Source organism: Homarus americanus, unplaced genomic scaffold (assembly GCF_018991925.1).
Source record: "Homarus americanus isolate GMGI-L3 unplaced genomic scaffold, GMGI_Hamer_2.0 scaffold16712, whole genome shotgun sequence".
NCBI lineage: Eukaryota > Metazoa > Arthropoda > Malacostraca > Decapoda > Nephropidae > Homarus > Homarus americanus.
In genome coordinates, this window is record NW_024757794.1 from 1,939,967 (window position 1) to 1,967,227 (window position 27,261).

The following is a 27,261-nucleotide window of genomic DNA, read 5'->3' on the forward strand; positions in this document are numbered from 1 at the left end:
AGCTATATAGTCAACAGTCGTCCACATTCTTCTATATTTGTACCTAAATATTGTCCTCTCAGTAAGTGCTAAGTGAACGTCAGTAGATAAGGTAGAGTCTGTAATTCTGGCGCCATTTTGAAAGTTATTGCTGTATTTGAGAATAAGTCGGCTAATTGAATGCTGTACTTCATGATCCCTTGGTGTGTATTGTGTTGTGTTGTTGTTGTGTTTTTGGTGTGCTTGTTATGTTGTTGCTCTGCTTTTTGTTGTTCTGCTGTTGTGTTGCCGTGTTCTTGTTGTTATGGTGTCGTTGCTGTTCTTGTTGCTGTGTTGCATTGTTGCTATGTTGCTGCTGTTTTGTTGTATTGCTGTGTTGTACTGCTATGTTGTTGTTTTTTGTGCTGTGTTGTTGCTATTGTATTGCTAAGGTGGTAAAGTTGACGTACAAATCTTTGAGAAACCCGTGTTAGGGTAACGTGTATAGTTTGGCTACCAGCTGTGTACAGTGATTAATGAGCGCGGGCCATGACACCTGCTGGTAAATAATTAATGTATGGGAGGGGTAGGGGATAGGTGGAAGGGAGGAGAGGGACGGTAGAGATGGGTGGGCAGGGTACAGAATCGAGGAAGGGGCAGTGGTGGAGGAGGGAGGGAGGGATGGGTGGGATGGTGGATAGGACAGATTGAGTGGTCGGGAAAGAAGAGAGGAGATGAAATGGATGAAGGGTAGTGAAAAAAGGAATAGGGGGTGAAAGAGAGAAGGGTAGAATCGGAGAGTAAAGGGATGGAGGTGAGGGGAGGGTTGGATGAAGGTTAAGGCGGGAGGGTGGTTAAGTAGTGAATAAGGTTAAGGGGGGGAGGGAGGTTAATGAAGAAGGGAGGGAGGAAGGAGTGAATGCCATGGAAATCTCTCATGGTAAGGTGACGTGTTGGGGTCGATACAGATTGGCGCTGATTCATCGGACGGCCAAACGTAGTGTGGGTGGGAGAAGGGCATAGGAGATGGGGAAGCGTGGGAAGGTGGGGTAGGGGATTGGGGAGAAGCGTAGAGGAAGTGGGGCGGAGGAACAGGGGGTGAGGGCATAAGAGGGACGCAGAAGAAAGGAGAAGCATAGAAGAGATAGAGGGGGAGTGGGGGGGGGGAGTTGTAGGGGGGAAAAAGGGACGGGGGGATTAGCACAGGGAGGATAAAGAAGAGAAGAGGCGTAGGAAGGAGAGGGGGGAGTAATATGAAAATAATGATTCGTTGATGATCAGACTACACTTCAAGGCCTGTAAGTTGTACCTTGATAAAAATACGTGCCAGGGAAGGAAATTTCACAATCAAAAAGCGCGAGGAATGGAGGCAGTGAATAATGATAGCACAGAACAGAGGCGGTACGATAGAAAGTGATCTTGCGTTGCTACTGGGGTTGACAAGATGGGGATGATAGATTAGGTTTCATTACCAAGACTAACCAAGGAAACACCGATGAAGAAGATGAAGAGAAGTGATGGTATGGAGGTAGCGAGAGGGCTTGGTGGTTGATCAGTCGAATACCATACGATAGCATTTTTTCTTATCAGGTTTGAATTAGTTAGGTTAGGTTAGGTTTCGTGATTTCTACATATGGTTTGATTAGACCCACAAAAGGTTGAGGGGTTATATGATAGTTTGGGGATCAACAGGAGTGATTTTCTTACCTGGTAGAAAGAGGAGAACTCGGCCGGGTCCTGAGATGGCTGAACCTTAGCGTGACGTGAATGTCGTTATCCCTTGATGTTTGTTGTGTTGCTGTTGTTGTGTTATTGATGTGTTGCTGTTGTTGTTGTGTTATTGATGTGTTGCTGTTGTTTTTGTTCATTGAGTTGCTGTCTTTTTGTTGTTATTGATGTGTTGTTGCGTTATTGATGTGTTGGTGTGTTCTTTATGTGTTGGTATGTTCTTGGTGAGTTCTTGTTGTGTTGTGTTGCCTGCCTTCATTTCCATCCTTCCGCCGTGTGATGTTTTCTTTTCATTATAATTGTGTGTGCGTGTGTGTGTATATATGCATGGGATTAGGTTGGGGCGAGTGTATCAATATAAATGAACACATGTGACTGCAGATGTGTATTTGTGCTTGCATGAATGTTAACCTGCCATTACACCTGAACTGCTTTGTTAAAGTTCTTTTATACAGACAAACTGTATCAAAGGTCCTTCAAGGAACAACACCTTGACACAAGACCTCAGAAGCCAGCTGTGAGAGTGGCAGTACTTACCTTGAGTGCTTGGACGAGCTGTGCGTAGTGTTGACACAGTATGGCCAGAGTGTTCACGTCGGCTCCTCGCTGCTCTTCGCTTCCAGTCCTCTTCGGCAGTGCCACCTTCCTCGATCGCCCTTTAGTTGTTGACGTCACGATGTCTGGGGCCTCAGGCGTCCTTGTCGGTTCCGATGCCGAAGACGACGACGATCTCTCAAGTTTGACCACCTGCGATAACACCTCCACCACCGACCTCCTGGTGCTCACCTCCGGGATCTTGATGACCTCCATCAGATCCACGTCGTGAGGGGACTCCACGCCGTCACTCGTGGGCGCTAGAGAGTTTCTCTTCTTTGTCTCTTGAGTCATGGTGCCGGCAGGCGCGTCGCTTTCCGCCTCGCTGTCACTAGTCCCCACCCCCCTCCCGCTGGTGATGTTGGAGGTGTTACTGTTGTTATTGTTGTTGATGTTGTTATTGACACCGACGTTGTTGTTATTGTTGGCAGTGTTATTGCTGGTAGTGTTGTTGTTGTTTTCTTGAGTCGCCAGCCTCGGAGAGTCGATGTCACTCTGCAAGATAAACACTGCGTGAAAGACACACCGATGACGGCTACAGCGAAGTTCAATAATCAGGTAGTAAAGGGAGGTACAGGTACACTTGTGAGGTACACTACACGGACATGTTATATGTTCTTAATCATGGTACAATTACAACTACTATATACTAACTTCTACTACTACTACTACTATATTAACTTCTACTACTACTATACTAACTTCTACTACTACTACTGCTAATAATAATAATAATAATAATAATAATAATAATAATAATAATAATAATAATAATAAATAAAAGTCATTAAATTACTGTTATTATCATTTGCTATAATTTTTAGTACGTATTATTATTATTATTATTATTATTATTATTATTCATTGTGCACTTAAACTTTAATTACTTCGTATATACATATGATAGAAGCAGTCTGTAAATGACACATAAAAAGCCTACAGTATTTAATAAAGTTTTAGAAGTTACTACATACGTCTCTACCTCCCAACATACCCGTTGTTGGAAGTTAGTGAAATGTGGCAATACAATACCGTAGACTTTATGCTGTGTTGAATTTTTACAGTAGAGTACTAATATATATAAATAATTCTTAATACAATTTCAAACAAGGAAAGAGAGAGAGGCTAAAAGTTAAATTGGAATGGAAAATAAGAATATAAAATAGGTCTTTTTAACATAACAGTCGATGGTGTTATTCCGCCGTATTTAACTTACTGCACCTGTAGCCTGTATGAATATGAATCCAGAACGATGCTGCTTTAGTTGTTAGTTAGAAATGTAAGCAGTAATTGTGCTAAAACTTTATATCTATTGAATAAACTTATATATCATTTACAAATTATTTTTATCAAAGTTATTCAAGTTATAAAATGCACACGGACTTTATAAACACATTATAATGAAACAAAAGTTGAACACATTCACTTAAGTGTAGCCATTATTTAATTTCCAAATCATTATTTAACATTCTCTTATTACCGATAATGTATTCTGCTATTGTAACTCTACCCGTACTCTTGTTTCTGTAACTAATAAATAATAAAATGGTTTAAATATTTCGAATTTCAGGACATTAATTTAACCAGCCGAATTGTGTGTGCGTGTGAGAGAGAGAGAGAGAGATCAATGAACGTACTGTATGTTTTATCACTCCCCGTAGTGTATAAATCAACATAATATGGACCATCTTTCTTTTATCCCCGTACCTTAAATATTTCTTCCTTTCCTCGTTAGGTTGAATAAGAGCATCTCGATACATCTTTATTGTCGTGTTTATGTTTCTCTGCGCTCCACACTAAACGACAACTTTAGAAACACTGTATGATAGTCTTGGTCATTTAGGCTATCAATTGAACGCCATAATTAAAGTGAAACATTTACTAGAGAATAATGTCATCGTGAACTCTGAAGCCTCCAATATTTGAAAGACAATTTGTTTTCTAACATTTCATATCAATAAAGAGAAGTTGCTAGGAGTACTCAACCTTTAGTTAAAAGGTTAGATATAAATGCTGTAGACCCAAGGAGATGAGAGGGGCTTATTTATTATGCACACGAGGGGCGTGAGTGGGTGGGGTTGTTGAGCTGTGTATCTGTTACCTGGTTTTTTATATTGTCTATGGAGTGAAATTATGAGGCTGTTGAGGTTTCCTGACGAGATGTAGTATAGAGACAGTCCTCTTTAGGTTATATACGTTCATTTAACACTCCTCAACTCATAGGAACAAATGTCAGTCTTGGCAAAAGGTCAAAGCTTTATTCATAGAAATTCTAGTAGTTTCATATTCAGTGCCTGGAAGGTTTGTTGAAGATAAAAACAACGGTTGTAATCGTTTGTCTATTACTGTACGTTTACACATCAGTGGGTTGTGGTGTAAATCGTGGTGTGTGTGAGAGAGAGAGAGAGAGATATCCTGTGTTGGTGAATGGGAAGGGCGATACGAGAGAAAGTAAGTGAGGGAGGATGGTTGGACGGATGAGGGTGTGGGGGCGTCAGAGGGAAGGTAGGATGGGAAGGCATAGGAAGAGAGAGAAAGGCAAATGGAAAACAATGTACAGTGTTAAGCCCAAACTGTTTGAAGGATTAGCATCGAAATTCGTATTTAACGCTGCCAGTGGCATGTGTTTTTTAGACTCTGATCCTTTCGCTTTTTTCTATTATACTTTGGCACATTTTTTTTAGGTATATGATAAATATAAAAACAGTATTAGTAGATAGTTTAAAGAGTGGAAGGTCGGACGGAGCGTATCATCTGTGCTGATTCAATTTCTTCTCGAGAAATTCGTTTTATACATTTCTGCGTGTCTTCCTCTTCATAGAAACGTGTATTTTATCATTTATTTTCTTTTTCTTCTTCCTCCTCTTCTTTCTTCTTATTATTTCTTCTTCCTCTTCTTACTCCCCTTTTCTCTTCTTACTCCTTTTCCTCTTCTAACGTCTTTTCCCTCTTCTTATTCTCCTTTCTTGCTTCTTTTTAGTCCTCTTCTTCGCCTCTTTCTTAGTCTTCTTATCCTTATTAAAATCGCATACCTTCCCAACCACTCTGTCAGAAGAATGTTGACGAGTGGTGGTGGCGTTATATGACTGACTCTGATGAAACGTTAATTTCCCGCCCCCGACAGATTTACATACATCACGCGAGGTGGCCCGGCTGACTGCTGATGGGTGACTTCTGGCGGGTGACTTCTGACTGCTGACTGTTTGTGGGTGAATGGTGACGTAAACATTAGGATTCCGACCCACGTTTAATAATGAGGTCCCAATCTTAATGGGTTTTAGTCGTAATGGGTCCGAACGTTAATGTGTCCCTGTATAAATGGGTCTCAGTAGCAATGGCCAGGTTAGGTTAGATTGTGGACTCTGACGACTGAGGGTCATTACACCTTCAGAGTGTAGTGGTGGTGGCCGGGTCCTAATCACACGTCCCTGGGGGAGTGGGAAGGTCACCAAGGATTCCCCTAGGGATTTACATATATTACGTAGAGCAGCCTTGTTGAAAGGGGCGGCGGGGGGGTGGGGGGTTGATCCAACTACTGTGTCAGGGCAGGAACCTCCACGAAGCTACTGTGACTATATGACCCTCAGTACACTTAATGTAACTAACCTAACCTAACCTAAACTAACATAACCTAATTTAATCAAACATAACCTAACCCCGTGTAACTTAGACCAATCGAACCAACACGATCTGATCCGATAAAGAGGGTCTCATAGGCATAATTGAACGTTCTGGACTGTGGATGCTATTATTATATTATATGCCTTCGGTACACAGGAGTTAGCATGGTCGGCACTGTACTTGCTCACTTTCACTTCCTCAACATGTAAAGTTATAATAGGTACCCATTTACAGCTGGGTTGACTAGGCGTGCACCGGGATCTAACCGACGACCCTTGGGACATGAGATGAACATTTGAATGCGATATCCACTCTGCCGTCGCCGCACCTCTCAAATCTGACCAAACGCAAACTAAATGACCTGACTTATCTAACCCAAATAACTCTTACCTAACCAAGTTCAACTCACTTAATCCTAAAACAGTACGTGACCCAAGTAACCTAACCAAAGAAAACTCAATTTAACCTACCTTAGTCCCCGCCAAAAAAACAAAAAAAAACATGCAAAGTTAATAAATATAATATACCTTAGCCCCAAACACTCACCAAACCCAATTATAAAAACACAAATAACGTAACCAAAGCGAAAATCTCCTCAGTATACACCACCCAGTTAGTCAGACAGTGGAGGTTTGTAGCTACGTGCCATGAGCCAAATCCCCCGGGGAAGTAAATGATGGTGTAGGACTGTAGGGAGAAGAAAATCCCAGCTTTACCTAACGTGACCTGGATTAGCCTGGCAGGACTCATATATATATATATATATATATATATATATATATATATATATATATATATATATATATATATATATATATATATATATATATATATATATATATATATACACTGTATATACGGCAGGGACTCTAATCCAATGAGAACTGGTATGGTATTTTTTTCCCACGAAATAGTTAAGGTTACGTTCTTGGTCAGTATCTTTCAAAGGTTCGTACTATTTATATTTCCCATTAAAAATTATATTAAAAATATAACTAATTTAAACCACGAAAATAACAACCAAAAATTAGCATCAAAATTACAGTGAGATTCCACACTAACTTACGATCACTTAGCAATAGCTGGGATAAAAAACTGAAGTCTAAAATCTTTGCAGTGCGTGGCGATAAATTACATTATAACTTATTTTACTTTCCTTTCCCTGATAAATAAAGTTCATACTAAAATAATCAAAGCCATAAGACGTTATCTAACTCCATTTTTTGGTAAAACTCAGATTATACGATGAATTTTCATAAGCGAGGGCTGTAGTTCTTCCCTTCTAAATAACATAATCACAATTTAGTTTCTCCACAGTATCAGCTGGTAGCGTCCCCACTTTAATACTAATCTTCTAATTTTCATGCACAGGAGCATGTTTGTGAATGAAATGTGAAGGTCCCCAAATGTATTTTACTAATTAACAAACGCCGCTGTAAATGATATAACAGTGGCCATTGGTCCTACTGGATATAAAAAGTTTTATTTTATCTTGAAAGCTATCCCCAGCAAAGTTTGACATCGTCCAACTCAAAATCACACTGACAGTAATGTATTTTCATATTAAAACTTAGGCCTTAAATGAGCAGACTTTCATTACACGATTTTTTCTTTACAAAGTATTTAAAAAAAGACGAAAAAAGATCAGCTTTCTTACGCTCTTGAAGCATGTTGTAATAATTAATTTACCGGTGGGGGGGGTTGAGGAAGAAGGTATCTACTCTTTATATGAGACTGTGATAAAAGATAGAAGACAGCCATAATTGTAATTTATATTTTATTTACAGTATACAAGGTGAATTGCAGGTGACTTTTGGCAACACACAAAACGTCAATAATTAATCCACTTGTTGACCTCCTTACTGTCTAAAGGCACTAACTTCCCTATTTATCTTTACGTAAGACACAGGGAGCTAAGCAACCTAACCTAACCATGCCGGGCAATCCAGGGGTAGGTTAGGTTAGTTAAGTTACAGGTTTGGTTGGTTGGTACCGACTGCGGCTATGGATAGAGCGATACAAATCAACGAAATTTACACAACTTAACCAAACCAAACTTACTCGAGGTGTTTTAGGTGAAGTTAAGTTAGGTTTGGTTTGGTTTTATTTACTGTACATTCACCAAGCCAGAGTATTAACCAATCGCCACTTGGGAAATGATGACGTTAAAACATTGGACCTATTAAAACAAAGATGATATTCTGTCTGTCTGTAGTAGTAAGCCAACTAATTCAGGAGAGTCGTAAGAGTTAATTAAGTTCCGCCAGTTTCATTGACTCCCCCCTCCCCCCCATGAGGCTACTCCCTCGAGGCCAATTGTTGTAATGGAGTTAAAGTTAACCTGACACTGGGATGTTCCTCGACTTAGCTGATTTAGTCGACTTTCTTACCCGCTGATTATATAAATAAATATTTCCCGTACAGACCCAATGGATTCGATAAGAATAACTAAAAGAAACTCTGGTCAATAAACAAGATGGTCGACAACAAAACTGGGCATATTTTCAGCTTTCTCAACTTTACGGATGTCGATATCGAAAATCGCTATTTACAAGTTACATGTCACAACAATCAACATGTGAGTGCTTTGTTAATGTTTCTAATATTTCCTGTTTGGGTGTTATTTTTTTTGGCAAGGTGGAGGGTGAAGTAGGTTAGAGGTGTGTTAATATGACCTGTTTTATGTGCTTCTGCTGCTTAAAGTGACGAAAACCAATATATATTTTATTCCTGTCATTATACTACAGCATTTATTTTATCGCTCCAGCATCAACACGTGAGGAAGCCCCACCACACGCAGCAAGAAGCCGCTACAGGAGAAAAAGATTAAACTGTTATTGACACGAACTAGGGCGCGCCGTCCACACCTTTAGAAGAAAGTGTTCACGCACGAGTTGTATGTATCGATTTACAGGAGTGAATTATTCTATTCCGTTAAAAATTGAAGGAAGTTGGTGCGTGTGGCGCGAGTTTTAGTAATGTAGGCGAGCAGCGACAGGTGCCAGCGACCATTATTATGATGAACTGGCACAAAACTTTTTACGTTTTATGAATGAATTTTGGTTCGAGACTGACGTAATTTAATGAAAAGAAATTGCAATAAAACTTACTTGTGAAAGTAAAAACAACATATTTTACACTCGAGAAAAAATAAAAAAAATTGCAAAAGAAATTGCAGGCTCTTAAATTTATATCCTGTGCGGTATAAGACCAATTCATATATATATATATATATATATATATATATATATATATATATATATATATATATATATATATATATATATATATATATATATATATACAATTATTTATTACTTGTAGAGAACAACTAAAAAAACGATATAATTTACTTCAAGATATACTACCTGTAAGTGTATCCACCGACAACTAAAAATTCCAATGCATAATTAATTGAGAGTAAAGAATAAAGAAACTAAATAAACAGAAACGGTAAAGCTGGGAAACGTTCATCTGATGACTATGTGCGGGAGATAGGTGTTAAAATATTCTTGTCTCTAAATGTTTCATTATTTTTAATAGCCGAGAAGTTTTAACGAATTATTTTGTCAGATATTAATTCTTTTTGACGTTTATTAATTTATTTACCTTATTTTCTTTCAGTTAGACATTAAGTATTGTCATATTATTATTATTTCTGACGTGTTTATGAGTCACTGAAAAAAAATGCTTCCGAATTCAAGTTGTAGAAATATTTCCATGGTGACAGCCCTAGCCACAGTTCATTAGTTCTCAAGATGCTGAAATATAATAATTCCACATTGTTAGCATTCAAGTGTGGGGTAATGGTTGTCAGTACTGTATGAGATGTGACAGCAGGTTTAATGTGGGATGGTCCGTGTTGTGAAAAAAATAGTGATTTGGATTTGTTAAGGGTAATGGTAAACTGTGAAAGAAAGTGATTTTAAAGTATAATGACGTAGAGTGAAAGAAAATGCGGTTTAAAGTATTATGACGTAGTGAAAGAAAATTATTTCAAAGTATAATGAGGGTAGAGTGAAAGAAGATGAATGACAGTGTGAAGATGTATTTTAAGAGTGAAAGAGAAGAGGTTTTTAAAGAGTGATGATCTCTTAAAATAGTCTAGAGTGAAGGCAGTGGCGAGCCAGCGTGAATGAAGAAAGCTTGAACGATTGACGACAGACAAGAGTGAAGAGTAAGCGCGTTTTAAAGAGTGAAAGCCAACAAGAGTGCAGACGCAGACTTAAAAAAAACCCGTTACAATACATAATAATTGAGCAAGAATTATGAAAAAGAGATATCGATCCATATTCTCAAATTCGTACGATAGGTGTTAACTCAAACCGAGGTATGTACAGTATATCGCTGGGGAAATGAGAACGTATATAACCAATTCACTTTGGGTTAACTACAGAAAGACCACGGCGGCCAAACTTGCCACTGGAAAATACACCGAGACGTGAGATACATTCAAACATGAGCGAAAAAAACATATCACCGGAAGATTGACACCAAAACGGCTCTCTCAGTGATCGATGCCTGGGTTTGAATATTTTGAGGCGTCTAGATACCCTATTTTCGAGGGCCTGGGAATACACGACTCCCGGACTCGAATTTGTAGCTGCATGAATTATGGGTTCAAACACGTCCTCAACATCTGTGCTTCCAGGAACAGGTAAGTACAGACACCTGAGAACTAATTAAAGTAAGTAACGATCTATGTCCTGTAGGAAGAGTTACCTGTCGAGCAAGTACGAGCAACTGTGAGTTACCTGTGGCGTAAATTGTTACCTGTAAGGCAATTAAGTCAACTCTGAGTTAGTTAGGGTGATTAAAATTGTGTATGGGGTAATTAGTCAGCTGTTAGGAACGTATATATAGTTACAGGTACCTGTATGTGTATAAGACAAGTAGAGTTTGGAGTAAGACAAGTAGAGTTAGGAGTAAGACAAGTAGAGTTAGGAGTAAGACAAGTAGAGTTAAGAGTAAGACAAGTAGAGTTAAGAGTAAGACAAGTGGAGTTAAGAGTAAGACAAGTAGAGTTAGGAGTAAGACAAGTAGAGTTAAGAGTAAGACAAGTAGAGTTGTGACTAAGACAAGTAGTGTTAGGAGTAAGACAAGTGGAGTTAGGAGTAAGACAAGTAGAGTTAAGAGTAAGACAAGTAGAGTTAAGAGTAAGACAAGTAGAGTTGTGACTAAGACAAGTAGTGTTAGGAGTAAGACAAGTGGAGTTAGGAGTAAGACAAGTAGAGTTAAGAGTAAGACAAGTAGAGTTAAGAGTAAGACAAGTAGAGTTAGAGTAAGACAAGTAGAGTTAGGAGTAAGACAAGTAGAGTTAAGAATAAGACAAGTAGAGTTAGGGAGTAAGAATAAGACAAGGAGTTAGGAGTAAGACAAGTAGAGGAGTAGTAGAGTAAGACAAGTAGAGTTAAGAGTAAGACAAGTAGAGTTAAGAGTAAGACAAGTAGAGTTAGGAGTAAGACAAGTGGAGTTAGGAGTAAGACAAGTAGAGTTAAGAGTAAGACAAGTAGAGTTAAGAGTAAGACAAGTAGAGTTGTGACTAAGACAAGTAGTGTTAGGAGTAAGACAAGTGGAGTTAGGAGTAAGACAAGTGGAGTTAAGAGTAAGACAAGTAGAGTTAAGAGTAAGACAAGTAGAGTTAGGAGTAAGACAAGTAGAGTTAAGAGTAAGACAAGTAGAGTTAGGAGTAAGACAAGTGGAGTTAAGAGTAAGACAAGTAGAGTTAAGAGTAAGACAAGTAGAGCTAGGAGTAAGACCAGGAGAGTTACCTGAAGGTGCGTGTGGTGTGGGTCAGAAGAACAGTTGTCACATCTGGTACAGTACCCCTGGCGGCCCCGAGACGAACCCAGGGCACTGTTGAGAGTCTTCTGCCCACCTCCCTCCTGTAGGTCAGTGAGTCACTACCATATATAGACAGTCAGACACGTAAAATAAACAAATATATGATCAACTGATATACAAATAAAAATACAGGTAGTTATGTTAATTGTAGGAAATTGTAATAGAAAGATAGATGAATGTTTAGATAAGTATACAGTACAGAGGTATACATATAAAGAGATAATGTGAAAAAGAAATTTAGGTAAGGTTCTATCTCCCGCTGGTACAAGACAACATATTGATCAGTCTCTGTTATTGACTCTGAAAGGGGTCACAGCTCAAGATTGAAGAAGCCGCAAGTCCAGAAAACTGCGAGGGCAAACTTTTTCGGAGTGAGAGTTGTGAACTCTTGGAACAATCTACCAGAGAGTGTTGTGACGGAACCGAGTGTGAGCTCTTTCAAGACCAGACTTGACCAACACTGGAGCGGGTTCAGGTACATTCAGGAGCCGGTGAATGCCCAGTACTTGCCAACAGTGCGTAACAGAGACGTGACCGAACGCCCAAGCGGCTAACGAGCCGATCAGTGGTGAAGAGGATAAAAGTAAAGTAAAAGTAAAAGCCCACACCATACGGCAGCAACCACTCACACTAAAGTTAGTCGGTTGTCAGTGTCAAGACTCAACAACGACTGAATATAGTGATGATTCTTCGGACGTCTATCTATAGAAGTCAAACTTTCCAGATGATTGTTAAAAGAAAGTTACAGAATCCCTGAGATACTAAGGTAAGTATGGATAAATTTATGTTAAGCATCACAGTTAGGACGAAAAATAAACGGATAGAGAATCTCGTGCCGAAGTAAAAAAAAATACGTGGACTGCCGGTGGTTTTATTAATTTTCCGAAAAGTTCGGTAAACATAGAAAATGAATTAGAAGACTCTCACCTTGACTTAATTCTGAGAGCAACGTTACTTCGTCTCCAAGATACAAAACATTTTTAGCCCAGCTGGAAACGTCCACTTAGTAGGGCACTTTATTACCCCAGGATACGGAAACCTGGGTATACACTTGTTACCTGGTGAGTTGTGACTTAATACAACGCTCATTTCACTGATTCTTATAACATAGGCTTAAATATATATATATATATATATATATATATATATATATATATATATATATATATATATATATATATATATATATATATATAATAGCGACAGCTATCATAGTCTTTCGTCCTAAGGTTCTTCGAAACTTCACGCACGACTCGTGCAAAATTATTTTCTTCTTAGTTACTGTTCTTAGGAAACAAGTTTTCTGAAAACTATACAAATTCAAGAGAAATATCTTACCTCATTATCCAAAGAGCTGTCTTGGCTTGATAGTTCGTTGTTACGAGGCGAGAGATCTGCTGGTTTCATCTGCAAACAGATATTAAAAAACCGATTTACAAACAAAATCGGAAGACAGGAGGCGTGATCGTCCCTCATGAGAGATCCCTCACGACTGATCAGACGGAAGCCATATTGTATCGAGCGCGTCCCGTGACCATGGAGACGACGCTCACTTGTCCGGGGCAGACGGGGGGCCATCAGCTGATCCTCACAACCAAAACACTACACCGTTCACTCCGCTCCTCTGAAATGCCGTCCGTGTTGTTGACAGACTCCATATCAGTGGAATTGGGAGGTAAGTCAACGAATACACATCACAAGGATTCTCACCATCAAATTATATTGAAGAAATAACCCAGTCAGTGTTTGGGCCCCCAAGTGTACTCACGGAAACAAACCCCAGGCAGGATAGTGTACTCTGCTGTTGCCCGACAATGCCACACCTTATGTAAGTTAATGACACTATTTGCACATTCTTGCCTGGGTTTGTAGTTTACAGTGATTTTGATTAAGCTCTCGTAGACTAAATTAGAAGCCATGCATTGACTAGCATGTGGATATTTGAGATGCAAAATGTACAACAAAAATCAGAGGACCAGAGTGCTGACGGTAGAAATGTTTGGTGTAGATTAAGGAGTGAGGTGCTACGTGTACCCTTATTTCTTTTAATGGGGGTAATACAGCCACGCCTAACCCTTAGCACCAACGTGAGGAAATTTCTCTATAGAAAATAAAAGTTTTCTTACCCTCGATACGGTACATGAAAAAAGTGCACGAGGAATGAGTTTGATGTTATGCCACGTATAATTTTTCCGTTTTGAATCGTACATGGAGGTGACAACAAAGCGTCAGTCATTTATGTTGGAACGGAGCAGTGTTTGCTACTTCTGGATCATTTATTAGCAGTTTAGTGTAAACGTAACATTGGTAAAGATTCGCCTTATGTTATAATGGGAATTTGATAATGGAAATCAGTTTTTCTAATGATTTTTGTGGTGATTTGAAAGAATATAACCTTTATTTTTGTAGCTAATGCTTATTTATGGAGCTATGACCCATTTAGCACTAGCAAAGATAATTATTTCTATCCAAATGTTTTTATAGTGTTTTAACCCCACATTTTCCCTCATCTTCCAAGCCCTGCCCAGTCTCTGTAAATCATGGTCATATCTCCGTAAACAAGCATTAGCAACTAAAATAAATGTCATATTCTTTCAACTCACCATGAAAACCTATTTTTATTATTAAAATTCCCATTATGACAAAATGAATCTTTACTATAACATTCTCTTGGAAGGTTCCTTTCAAAATTTACTTTTAAAAATAAAGTAGAAGGTAATTGTAGTATTTTATGTTACGTTGAGTTTGGTAGTTTAATTGGTTTATATTACGAAAAAAAAATACTGTAGCAGCATCTGCTATGTTTGGAGTTAGCGCCAAAGTACAGAAACCAGATACAGTACTGCTGTATTCTATTGTTTATCATTCATAAAATGAATTGGACTAACCTTAAATACCAAGCCCAACGTATAATTATAAAATTAGCTTGTATGTTTTAATCTTCTAAAATAAAAATATGAAGCCTTTCTAAAAGTTAGCCGTAGAAACGAACATGGCAGACATTGAGAAGCTTGTTGCCCTCATTTCCCAGATGTAAATAATCATAAAAGTGATAGATTATTACACAAAACATATTCCTCGTCCACTTTTTGTAATTTCCAAGAAGTAAGAAAGTGTTCATTTTCTATGGAGAAATTTTCTCAATTATGTGCTCATCAAGTACTGTATATAATATCTGTAATGGAATCTCACATTCATAAATATGTTTCTTATAATGCTCAGACTGTTCACTGTATGAACTTATGAAAATCTGGAATGTTGGATAATGGTATAGTTTACTGTACGTTTTGTTAATATAATTATTTATTTTCCCTCATAATTTTCACTTACTGTATGAAGGAAAAAATTACCGGAACTTTGAAATTACTGAATTAATAAGTGTTAAGTAGACCATGCCTTCGGCACCTCTTTTTTATACAGAAAGCTATTACACTAAGGTTTGTCAGGAATGAACCGCTGAATACTGGCCCATTTCTACTAAAAGAAGACAATATGTAATTGTTTTTTAGTTGGTGAAGGTTCAGTGGCTTAAACAACTCATTTCAAACTTCTATAGCAAACATCTCTCCGTCTCCTTTCTCAACATATTTTCATCACCTTATTTTTTCACGCTAAATTTTCTCAACTATAATGTATGTTCTTCCACATTCATTATTTTAACATTTTACTTTTTATTTCTCTGCTTTACAGCTCAAGAACCATGGCCAAATGATGTGAAATTATTTCAGCAATATGAAGTTGAGCAGATCTTACTGCCTGACAATGCCAACTGCTTGGCTGTACAGGCTTTCCTTAAAATGTGCCATCTGAACTTTAGCTTAGAAATGAGAGGCAACGCTGAACATATGTCACCTAGTGGTAAGTACAGTACTCAATAATATGTATTAATTTTTGTAACCATTATATAGCAATGTCTCTGATGTTTAGAGGGGCGCAAGGAGTCCAGTTAGAAAGATTAGGAGAGGTTAGTCAATTTCTGATTAAGTTTTTACAGTACAGTACTCCAAAAATGAGAAAAGGCAATACAGTATTCAACAATTTTTGGGTTACTGAATTTATTTTTTACACAAAAACTCAACAGCTTATTTTTCAAGAAATAAAAATGTAGAAACTAGATGGAACATTAATTAATATACTGTATACATACCTTTATTTGTGCAGCTTGTATAGTACTTGATGATGTCTTCCAAACAACTAGATTGTCAACCATATCTATGACAGTGTTGAAAGTTTGATGATCAATTCACAAAGTACTTTATATGTTTGGGAATTGTTAATTTAGGTTTAAGGAAAATGGTTGCTACATGCCTGCAATATTAAATAAGAATGTATTAAAGGAACGAGTGATGACGTGACTAGTCTAGCCAAAGAGGAAACTAGAATGAATGCAATAGAAAAATAAAAGATAAATAGAAAAAAGGGGAAATACCGTAACAATCGATGAATTATAGTGTAGGGAGGCTACCGAGTAGCCATCAGTACTACTGTGGACATAAAGAGGAACCCCCCATGAACACACTGTACCGCAGTAAAGTATATGGCCCTGTAGATAGTTTTATAGTGTTCCCTTGGCTATCGTTATGATGTTTATGTTGGTTCTATAATTTCATTTGAGTTGTATGAAGTAAACAGACACACACAGTCTTTTGGACATTGTATGAAATAATTTATGTGGTAACAGTTCAGTACTGTAGCCATAAATAATGAATTGTTATATCTGTCAATTTGTACATGGAGTTTGCGTGGACCAGTAGCATGTTAGGTAGAAGTCTTGTAATGTGTGTCAGCTTATGTGACCACCATCCTCCTGCCTCTTTTTTTTTGGAGAGCGGGGGGGGGGGGTACATAAGAAGACAGTGTGGTATGAACTACACTAACTATCATCAAAGTTAATTACCCATTGTGCAGCTGGGGGCTGATAATCTGAGTAGGGATAAAATGAAGGTAGTGAGTGGTTGAGATATCTGGGAGTATCTGTGAAGAGGGATAGAGTAGATGAGTAAAAAATACAGTAATACTTGTAGGTACATTAAGATATGTATGGAAAGAGACAATATCATCAAAGGATCCAAAGTTGGGGATGTATAGAAGACACAATGAGCTGATATTTCTATTGTATGTGGGAGTGAAATGTGGACTGTGGTGGATGTAAGTGTGGGGGAAGCAGATTAAAATTAACAAATGATATAATTTTGAGTAATGTAGGGTGAATAGGATGCAGAGAATAATAGATACAGAAACTAAAGTTGTAGAAATAGAAGACTTTTTGGACAGAGAGGTGACCTAGGTATTGTTTATTATGGTGATATGGACTAGCTGAGAAGAGGGGATAGTGGAATACAGTATCGATGATAAGTGTGTACAGTATATTTGAAGAGATGAATGGTAGGAGGAAGAAGGAAACAAGAAGAAGAGGGGTAAATGGGGATAAAGGAGGTACAGTAGTAGAAGTGAAAGGAATAGACATTCAATATGCAGCAAAAAATGTGAATGATAAAGTGTGGCAGCATGGAGTGATTAGATGAAGTTAAATGAAAGGAGGATTTGTTTGTGCTCTCGATTCCACTCATTGTATGGCATAGTAGAAAAAAAAAAGGCTTGCAAGCTAAAGAAGGTCATGTACAGTGCAAAAAAAAGATGAATTATTTGACTTAAAACAAAACTAAGAAATACCTCACCTTTTGCATGTATCGTAGAAAGGAGAAGGCAGAGGATGGAGTGGCAGGCTTGGAGGAACTTGGCTTCTCGGGTGTAGTTGCTGCCATCTTGCCTGTAGACTGTGTTTACTAGTGCAGCCAGTTTGATTGCAATTGATCACAACTGCTTATTATGGGTGCATCACGCCTTGTGGCTCATGTTGTCTCATTTCTTTAGTGACTTTTAATTGTATCACTACCATATTTATCTTTTGTTTAGCTCGAGGAATACCAGTTCTCTTGTTATGGTTATTGAATTTTTTAGAGGGTGTTTTCAGCAACTAAGGTTTATTGTTCCCATGAATACCAGTTCTATCTGACTCTATCACTGGAAGAACTTTTTGCTGAGTGGTGCTTAGACACTTTGAGCAAATCACTATTGAGCCCACAGTTATGACTGATGTTAATCCCAGTTTTGATTATAAATTTAAACAACGGTCATAAAGATCAGTGAATTTGATAATTTTGTTTTCGTCTCATTGTCATTATGTAGCTATTGGTAAAAAAAACCATTCATCTATCAGTGCAGTATTAGGAAGCTCTAGTTTGTTAGGTAGTAAGTCAAAGTGAGACATTGACCTTGGGATGGATATACCCTGACAGCACCAACCATCCCTCCACTGATGAAACTCATGTTCTGTTACTGGTCTTCCTCAGTTACTGTTACTTGGATTAGATCTAAGACCTAACTCCTCTTATTCTAGATCTGTATGGACTTCAAATTTCGTTATTCCATTATTTTGTTATATTTACTTTAAAGAGATCACTTGTATATGAGCTCTGATGTTTAAAAAAGTATTAAGTTTCTTCTGTGTCATTAAGGTGTCTTTCTTTCTTGAGCAAGTTAATGTTGGAACATTTGTTAATTTTTGTTTTACCTGCTCCAGCTGCTAAGTTTCCGAACGCTGTTCATGTTAAGTTCACTCTGAAAAGAGAAAAACTGATTTGACAAATATAGTACGTATATGTTTTTATATAAAATACTGTAAGTTCTGTTTTGAGATGATCGGATTATACAGTACTGTAGGTGACCTTAGGATTACAGGTGGTAGTTGGAATCTGCATTGTACAGATGGTCAATTTACTCACCTTATAATAGGGTATATGGTATAAGAATATCTGAAAATTTAGAGGGACTGAATTTGATTTCTTGGATTATGTCAGTGGGTGCAGTGGGAATCTTGATGTTACAGTTCTGTAGTTTAACTTAATTCTTGGGTTATGATCATAAAACTGACTTGAATAGGTGTGGCATCCTTTGTAATGGACCTGTATGTTCGCTTGAATTGGGTAAGAAGGGAGATCCTGGTGGCTGGGGGAGGTAGGCAAGCATTATCTTAAATTAGTTTGACCTCACTACCTGTGTGACGGATTGCTTGTGTGTGTGTGTGTATTGATCTTTCTCGTCACCAGGGAAAATTTTTAACCCTGTCGGATTCTACAATTTTATGTTAATTCTGGGTTGCTTTGAGTCATTAGATACACATGTTTATGTACAGTATGTACACTACATACATACACACATGCATTTACATTCATGCAAATACAAAGCCTACATACAGTATACAGTAGATACACACAAATACTGTATACAGTACAGGATATACTCGACCACAATTGCCTGTGTATTGTATGTGGATTGAGGTATATATACTGTGTGTGTGTGTGTGAGGGAGAATAATTTTTTCTGTGTGTATGCAACTGAGACAACTGAGTATGTTTTATGTGTCTGCAGTTATTTGTGGCTTTGATGATAAGTGAATAACACAGATACTAACACCAAATATTACACTCTTTAACACTGTGGTAGAGGATTTCAGTAGTTATACAGTACTTTACTTTCATAGTTAAATAATTTATGTTACTTTAAGATGTGAAAATTGCAGGAGTAGTTGTTTGCCCTTTTTTATGTTTAAATTTGGGTCCGTTACTTTGCACGCTGAGAAACTTAATAAAGAAAATTATATCGTCAACAATTATGCAATTTGTCACGTGAATATCTCAAGGAAATTATACCCCAAATTATCACTGGACATAATTATCTTACAACCTTATTCCACTTTTAATAACCAGTACTAATGATTGCTGGAGTTTTTCGCTCTTTCCTTTTGAACTCTTGACAGAATTTGCAGCACTGTATCTCACTGTCCCCTGAAGGTATCGACAAGCGATGTTCCCCAGCATGTTTATTTGGATCAATATTTAGAGCACAGAGATATTTTGCCGGCCCAATCACCTTACGTCATAACCCTGGGGTCAGTTGTTTGATATTCAATACTCAATATAGGGTTAAGTTCTCCGAGAGAGCCCCCCCCCCCCTTCCTTCTGCTCGTCTCCTCTCATTTTCTTCTGGGGAGACTGCAGTATACTGTATAAAAGATATATTTTTTTATTAGGGTTGATGTTTGTGTTCTGCCTTAGATAAACAGTAGCTGAAAATACTGTAGAATATAATTGATACTTTGCTATAGAATCTCGATAACAAGTTGGGTCAAAATATAGATGGATTGATAATTGTCAAATGTTTTAATGATTTGATTGATAGATTGAATAAAAAGGTATGGTGAGATAATTGGATATGTACAGTAGTAACTATATATCGTCTATCAGTCCAAAACATGACACACATAGGTAGATAGATAGATAGACAAGATTTACAGAATCATCAGTCAACATACTGTCAGGTCCTTACTGTCCTTACTGTTCAGAGTCAAAGGGATGTATGTACTACTGTATTGTATAAGTGTTGCCGTGTGTGTGTGTGTGTGTGAGCGCGTGTGTGTGTGTGTGTGTGTGTGTGAACTAGACCAAGCAGGAGGAGGAGGAATGCGATGGTTGATTAGCGTGACAGTAGGTGCCATTTGGTGCTGATGGAAGGTACAGTAACAGTGAGTGAGCCTGGCTGAATATTTAGGACATACAGTAGTGTTGATGTGACCTTGACCTACGAGTACAAAAAGTTTTACACCACAACACACACACACACCACACCACAAAATATTTATTTATGTTTAGTAAAATATGACCTACAATACAATACATAAATTACTGGATTGTGCTCAGTCCTTTAAAATATGTCTGGTAAACAAACCTTGAAGAGGGTCATACTATGTTAGGTATGGTGGTGATTGGATGGTAAAGGTGCTCATGTTGGTTTAACTTGAGATAATGTACACTTGTCCTTGAGTAATGCTAATGTACTGTACCTGTGTTGGAATGTCTATACTTGTACCACTGCTTATACTTGTATCTTTATCTGTACTTTACTCACCTTTTACGACACGGCTAAATTATGCATCGTCCTCTTTCTTATTTATGGCGCTCTAGGCAAGCCTATCTCCAATATGTTAGTACCTGTCAGTTATATTGGCACTCATATGGTATTAAGGTTGATAGCATAGGGTGTTTAGTTAGCCTAGTTAATTCTTGAGTACTGCCGGAAACTCACAACTATCTTTTGTTACTCTGCTGGTTTGGCCTAAGCTGTTACTCTGACAATCTCTAGCTAGGTGATGTTTCCTTTTGCGAACTAATGGTTGATATTGATATTTGAGAATCGATCTTGTGGGCGGCTTAAAATCTGATATACTGTAGGGGCCACGTACGAGAAGATAGGTGTTAAATATTTGTTAGGTTGTAGCAGTTAGTGTGGTGGGGAGTTATGGAAATGGACTTGTGAATGGACAAACACGCGAATAATTGAGACATTGCCTGTGTCGGATTTGGAGACGGAGGGATTGTGGTCCAATGTATTGACCAAATAAACAAATAATAACCTAAGAGTGGTGGAGAGGAACACTGGTGGCTTGTGTGTCATGTTTTATCTTGAAGCAAGCATAGGTGTAGGTGAGAGCAAACACATACTTAGCCCATCCTAACCAGTGTGTGGTATGTGACTCCAGGCCCATGTGGCTCACGCCCCGGTAACTTGATGCGTAAATGTTTTTTTAAAATTCATATTTTGTTATATATAATACTCTTTAGATTGTTTAAAATACAAGGTTATGCAGTATCGTTATTATTACACCACTGTTAATATTACTGTGAATAATGGAGAGGCGATAAAGGAAAACGGCAGTATTATAGACAATAGAATAGCCATCATAACACTGCGTCAGAATGAAGTGTCCATAAAATGCATTGTAAGTCTAATGGCAGTTCATAAATGTTGATGCTAAAATTTTTATTGTGTGTATTGATGTATAATCAGGTGCTGCATGCTGACGTGGATTATTGCCTTCTTAGTATGTTCAGTTTTGAAATTCTAGACGTTTACTGCCAGTTACAACCTTCCTAAACTTCTGAAACTATAAAGGCGCTGTTTTAACATAATGGCTCAGAAACCACAAGACTACCAGCACCAACATCAGTCATCTTTTATGGTTCAAATTGCTTCACATATATTTCGTCTTTTTTTTTTTCGTACAATATTTCAATCTTAAGACGTTGCGATGCATTTAATTACCACCTGTGCCATCATATTTATTGAAGATTAACTGTTATTTGCTGTTGCCCCAACTAATATGGTGTTTGAGTCGTGGTTGACGCGTGGCGAACATTGGCACTGCAAAAACATGGCATAAATACATTACTTTAATATTCACTACATTAATTCGATTTTATTGCCTGTTGTCGCGCCGGAGGAGAGTGATGGCGCCCATGGAATAAATAAGCTTGTCAGAAGTCACCACCAGGTAACATGGGGAAGATCCAGTTTACATTATTTATTTCCAAGCAGAGGAGGTGAACCCAGCCAAACTTTAACCCCACCAAAGGTATCCCAGGTTGGTTATGTTATGTTTGGGTGATTCGTGTTCCCTGAAATATAAATTGTTTGGCATTCTAGTTCGTGATATTCTTCCAATACTGTACGCCTTACTGTCGCCACCGCCGCCTCCTTGAGAGAGAGAGAGAGAGTGTGTGTGTGTGTGTGTGTATTGAATATTTGTGTAATATGTTACTGGTGGTCTTGGGCCGTGTGTGTTGGGGGGTGATCAAGGACTCACTGCTACACCTGGTAAAATATTCTAGTGAGATTGTGTGTTACTGGAAGTTTTACCTCAGCACCACAAACCACGACTCTCACCACCAACGACGACTCTCACTACGACCCCCCAACCCTACCCTCTAGGTGGATGGGTGGGAAGACTCACCAAACCCTCCCTCTCTCCTTTCCTCTGGTAACTGATCAAATTGGCCTAAGTCAGAATGAATTGGTTGAAGCCTATTACGAACTGGGGCAAATTTGACCTTCATTCTCCACCTCCCTCCCCCCTTCCCCATAACGCCTGCTGGAGGGGTAGGTAGGGAGGTGGTGGGGGGGGGGGCGATCTACCTACTCATTAATAGGGCGTGACCTGGACGATCTCCCAGTATGGTAATGGCGACACCTGACACCCACCAAACTAATGGCTGCCCAGGGGAGGACGGAGGGGGAAGAGGTGGAAGGAGAATAGGGAAAAGGGAGAGACGGAAGGGGAAGAGGGAAAGGAAGGTGAAGGAGAGAGAGGGGAGTGACTGTGACGAGGTTGGATGGCTGGCGTAAGGGGAAAGGAGTGGGAGGAGAGGGTTATAGGTCCATAAGAGTTTGATGAGGGGAGGGCAGGGAGGAGTGAGAGGGATAGTGGGGTGGTGTAGAGAGAGGATAGAGGTATTGCGAGTGAGGGAGTGAGAGGGAGGGGGTTAGGAGGATGGTGGGGAGGGGTGAGAGGGATGGTGGGGAGGGATGGAAGGGGAGAGGTTGGGACATGGTTGTTAGTGGGGGGGGGGGAGGAAGAGGAGAACCGGAGAGTAAACGAGGCACTTAGTGGATAGTGGAGGTCAAGGATTTACCTGGAGGAGGAGGAGGAGGACTGGTGAGCCCCATTTACGTGTCGTCCACTCAGATTGACATTGATTTTCTTAATTTGCTTTGGCTATTTATTACTTACTTACAAGAGGAATAAAAAAAAACACGTCCACAGGTATACACACTCATGTATAAGTATAGACACAGGTACACATACACACAGGTTTAGGTACACACACACAGGTAGTACAGGAACACACAGGTACAGGAGGAGGGGGGTGTTGAGGTGTTGGGAAGGCGGTGTAAAGTCTTGGTCAGTGCGGTGTTGATGGTGTTGTTATGGTGATGGAAGCCACCAAGGACACCCCCCTCCCCCCACACCTCTCATTCTCCTTCCTCATCTTCCCCTTCTCCCCCCTCTCCCTCTTCTTACCCCTTCCTCTTTCGACTGACACTTCCCTCTTCTTCCTATCCTCCCTCCTCCCCTCCTCCTCCCATCGTATCCCTCCTACTCCCATCCTATCCTCCTACTCCCATCCTATCCTTCCTCTTCCCATCCTATCCCGCCTCCCATTCTATCCCTCCTCCCCATCCCTATCCTTCCTCTTCCTCCCTCTCCCCTTCCTCCCTCCTCCTCGTTGGTGTCCTCCTGCAGTATATCGTCCAAGCTCAAAACAGGGCATTCGAACACTCCATCCTTGCCTGTGTTGAGTGGAGCCTTGGTATGGGGGGGGGGAGGGGTGCTTGAAGTGTAATGACCGAGAGAGAGAGAGAGAGAGAGAGGGCGTGGGAGAGAGGGCGTGGGAGGTTAGGTTAGATGAGAGAGAAATACTGTCATGGTTAGTGTCACAACGGGAGGGGAACACAAGGTCACACATATACATACATACATACACACACACACACATACATACATACACACACAGAGGACACAACACCTACACCACGGTCCCCTCCTCCTACTCCTCTCTCCAGCTGAGTGGTGTACCCAGAAATTTACCAAAGGGGGGGAGGGGGGGGGACTCTAAACGAAACATACAGAGATTATTGTTGAAAATACGAGATAATTCATATTTTTCTGTGAGTTCATTATGGGCTTACAGTTCAGTTAATGATGCTACTGTTTTTATTTAATTATGAGCTCAACTTCCTTATTTCCCTCTATTAACTTATTATTAACATTTTCTCCTTCGTATGTAATTTTATCATGAATAGTAACTAAGGCTCAGTGACAAAAGACTTCGGAATACGCTCTTCATTTGTTTTGTTGTTATGAGTCGCATGTTTGTCGGGGTCGTGCCACGTGATTATTGTTTACCTTACCTCAAAATAGTGCTCTTGGTCACGGCAACCACCTAAAGACACACGTACGTACACTATCTCTTGTTAACTGGGAATGAATCTACGGCGTTTACATCTTATTGGGTCAAGTCTCAACGCTAATTTGACGCCATCTTGTGGAGGAGATAGAGGAAGTGCACCAGTTATATACGATCTAATGATATAAGTTAAGGGGATTTTGTTTTTCCTTCCAGCAGACGAACCTTTGAGAATCATGATGGGGGGTGGAGAGGAGGGGAGGCGAGGCCAAGGTTCACATGACTCAACACTCGCTCTCCTAGGGCGGGTGGGTGTGGGGGGGGAGCCATTAATTTCAAGACACCCCTAACTAACAGACTAACTACACCCAGGGTAATACGAGTGATAATAACTGTGAGAGGGAGGTGGGGGGGGGTTAGGTACAGCACTCCTCCTCCTGGGTTGAGTTGATGGTGATAAGTGATGTGGATGGTTCAAGCTGAGGAAGTTGAGATAAGCGACGAGGACAACACGACGCAGACGGATAAACATCACATTCAGGGAAGGAGGATGGAGGGTAAGGGGGGAGTTAATCTGGAGTAATGGAGGACGAGGCTGGGTGATTAAGGTCGACTCTCTCTCTCTCTCTCTCTCTCTCTCTCTCTCTCTCTCTCTCTCTCTCTACACCGTGTATCGTGTTGTCCCATTGTTGTAGAGAAAGATAAAGAGAGAGACGCCGAAGATGGGTAAAGGAGCTTGCAGTTAGTGGCTAGTAGGTATAGTCTCGCCTTTACTGCAGAAGTCCCCAGAGGTGGTGTTGGCTCGCCCGTAGTAGGGACACAAATTCAGTTTATTGCCAAGACACGGGAGATTGAGCATTGGGAGAGGGGTTTAGGGCCTGGGGGTGAGGGGTTAGGGCCTGAGGGAAGGGGTAAGGACATGGGAAAGGAGAGAGGGAGGGGGAGAAGGAGGATGGTATATAGTTGAAGGACACATGCTGGCCTGGGCTTCTCTTTACGACTCTGGAGGCAAGAGTTGGGTCTCTGTAATTTATTTTTATTTCCTAAGACTTTCATCATAACGAGATTATTCACGGTCACGTCTTGCTATTTATCCAGTACCCAAACATATCTTTTCTTGTGCTTTATTTATATCTTTCTCACTACGCTAATTACTGTGTGTTCTGTTCTCATTTACGTGTTGTTATGGCGTCTTGGTTTATTTGAGGATACAAGTTTTATTATTATGTGTTGTTTGTTTGTGTCTGTCTGTACTTGTTATTGAATTTGATGTTTGTTTATGATCCATTATGGGACCTGATGATTATACACTAACGTTACCTTGAGGGTTTAGATTAGAGTAAGGTTAGATTAGGGTAGGTTAGGTTCGGTTAGGTTAGGTTCGGTTAGGTTTTACTAAATTACATGTTAAGTTATAATTATGTTAGGATAGCGTTAATGTGGTTGGTTGGTCTTCAGGTGAAACAGTTGAGAGAGGACTAGGCTTCAGGTGATCTATTAAACACCATGAAGTCAAATTTAACCCACCCCCCACCACCTTACTATGAGATAACTATGATTTATTATGATTATCTACTAAGATTATCAGTAATTCATTCTTGGGGGTAGGATGCTTTTGTGTGTAAGTGTTAGGTCTGGTTAATTATGTTTGATTATTGGTGGTGGAATTTCTTATATGGAAGTACGTTGTTGGAGATAGTAGTTGTTGTAGTTACTTATTGGAGATGGTGTTTCTCTTAAAAGTACAGTTATGGAGGTAAAGTTTTCGCACCTCAGGATTACAGCTATCACACTTGTTTTCGATGAATAGAAACACATGTATTTTGCAGCAACATATAGACTCCTACCACGTTTAACGATCCTTCGGAGTACAGTAGGACGGCAGTTTAATCTTCTCCGTCAGTTATAGAGTGAGTGAGTGGCATTTTTTCCTTCATTAATGAGAGTTAATAAGTTAGCGACAGTTATCTTCTGCCAGTGTCATAATTTGTCTTCGTAGGTGATTGAGTGAGCTACAGACTGAAGTAAAGACAGGAGGAGAAAGAGGAGGTAATGTGTGACAGGATAGTGGCGTGGAGGAAGGAGGAAAGAAGGAACGAACGAACGAGAGGAGAGAGAGGGAGGGAGAGGGAGTAAGGCGGCCACATCTCCACCACAAACTTGGGACAAACTAATTTAGCAAACGTCGGAGAGACACGTGTCACCGCCGCCCTCAACGTCTTACTGCATTACGCTCTTCTTCTTATGCTCTTCGTGTAAGTTAAAAGTGCCTCTGTAACCCACTGTAACCCACACCCACCCTTGAAAGAAAGTTAAGGTAAAGGGTCTCACAACCTAAGCCCCCGTGTCAAGTTGATATTATCTCAATGACCCGATCCAGCTTGTATATGTTAAAATGTTTCTTTAACTTATGTCCTGTATGTAAAAATGTCTTTAACTTACAAGCCTGTATAGTTAAATTGTGTCTTTAACTTACAACCCTGTATTGTTATTGACTAATACTGTTTTTATTAATTTAGAAAACAAATTTTTTAAGACCGTTTATAGTAAGTTGTTGAGGCTTTGTAATACATTATAACATCAAAAACATCGTCGTCAAATAGCTAACAGGCAAACTGTAATTGATAAGGAAAATGGAAGAATCTGGTTCGTTGGTATTTGATGTTAACAAATAAAATGAAAGAATGTCGCTGGGGAAGCACTTTTCCCATGA

General features: G+C 39.4%; 2 protein-coding genes across 4 annotated transcripts in view; one reads left to right on the forward strand and one right to left on the reverse strand.

The window, feature by feature from the left end:
* LOC121857783 (homeobox protein 5-like) overlaps nt 1-27,261 on the reverse strand; it is a 42,041-nt gene that overhangs the window by 8,262 nt on the left and 6,518 nt on the right. Inside the window, exons 2-5 of one of the 3 annotated variants that reach the window (XM_042353978.1) lie at nt 17,424-18,366; nt 13,084-13,152; nt 11,673-11,786; nt 2,224-2,775 (exon numbers count right to left, since the gene is read on the reverse strand). In XM_042353978.1, coding sequence (XP_042209912.1) covers nt 2,224-2,775; nt 11,673-11,786; nt 13,084-13,152; nt 17,424-17,510 — 822 coding nt within the window. In that variant the 5' untranslated portion in view covers nt 17,511-18,366. Of the gene's footprint in view, nt 1-2,223; nt 2,776-11,672; nt 11,787-13,083; nt 13,324-17,423; nt 18,367-27,261 lie in introns of those variants that run through there. The other 2 variants (XM_042353979.1, XM_042353980.1) reach the window with 2 other exon arrangements.
* Nucleotides 13,263-27,261, forward strand: part of LOC121857786 (metaxin-2-like) — a 47,355-nt gene continuing 33,356 nt past the window's right edge. The window contains exons 1-2 of the mRNA XM_042353991.1: nt 13,263-13,420; nt 15,436-15,603. Of these exons, the coding sequence (XP_042209925.1) occupies nt 13,282-13,420; nt 15,436-15,603 (307 nt within the window). The 5' untranslated portion in view covers nt 13,263-13,281. The remainder of the gene's footprint in view (nt 13,421-15,435; nt 15,604-27,261) is intronic.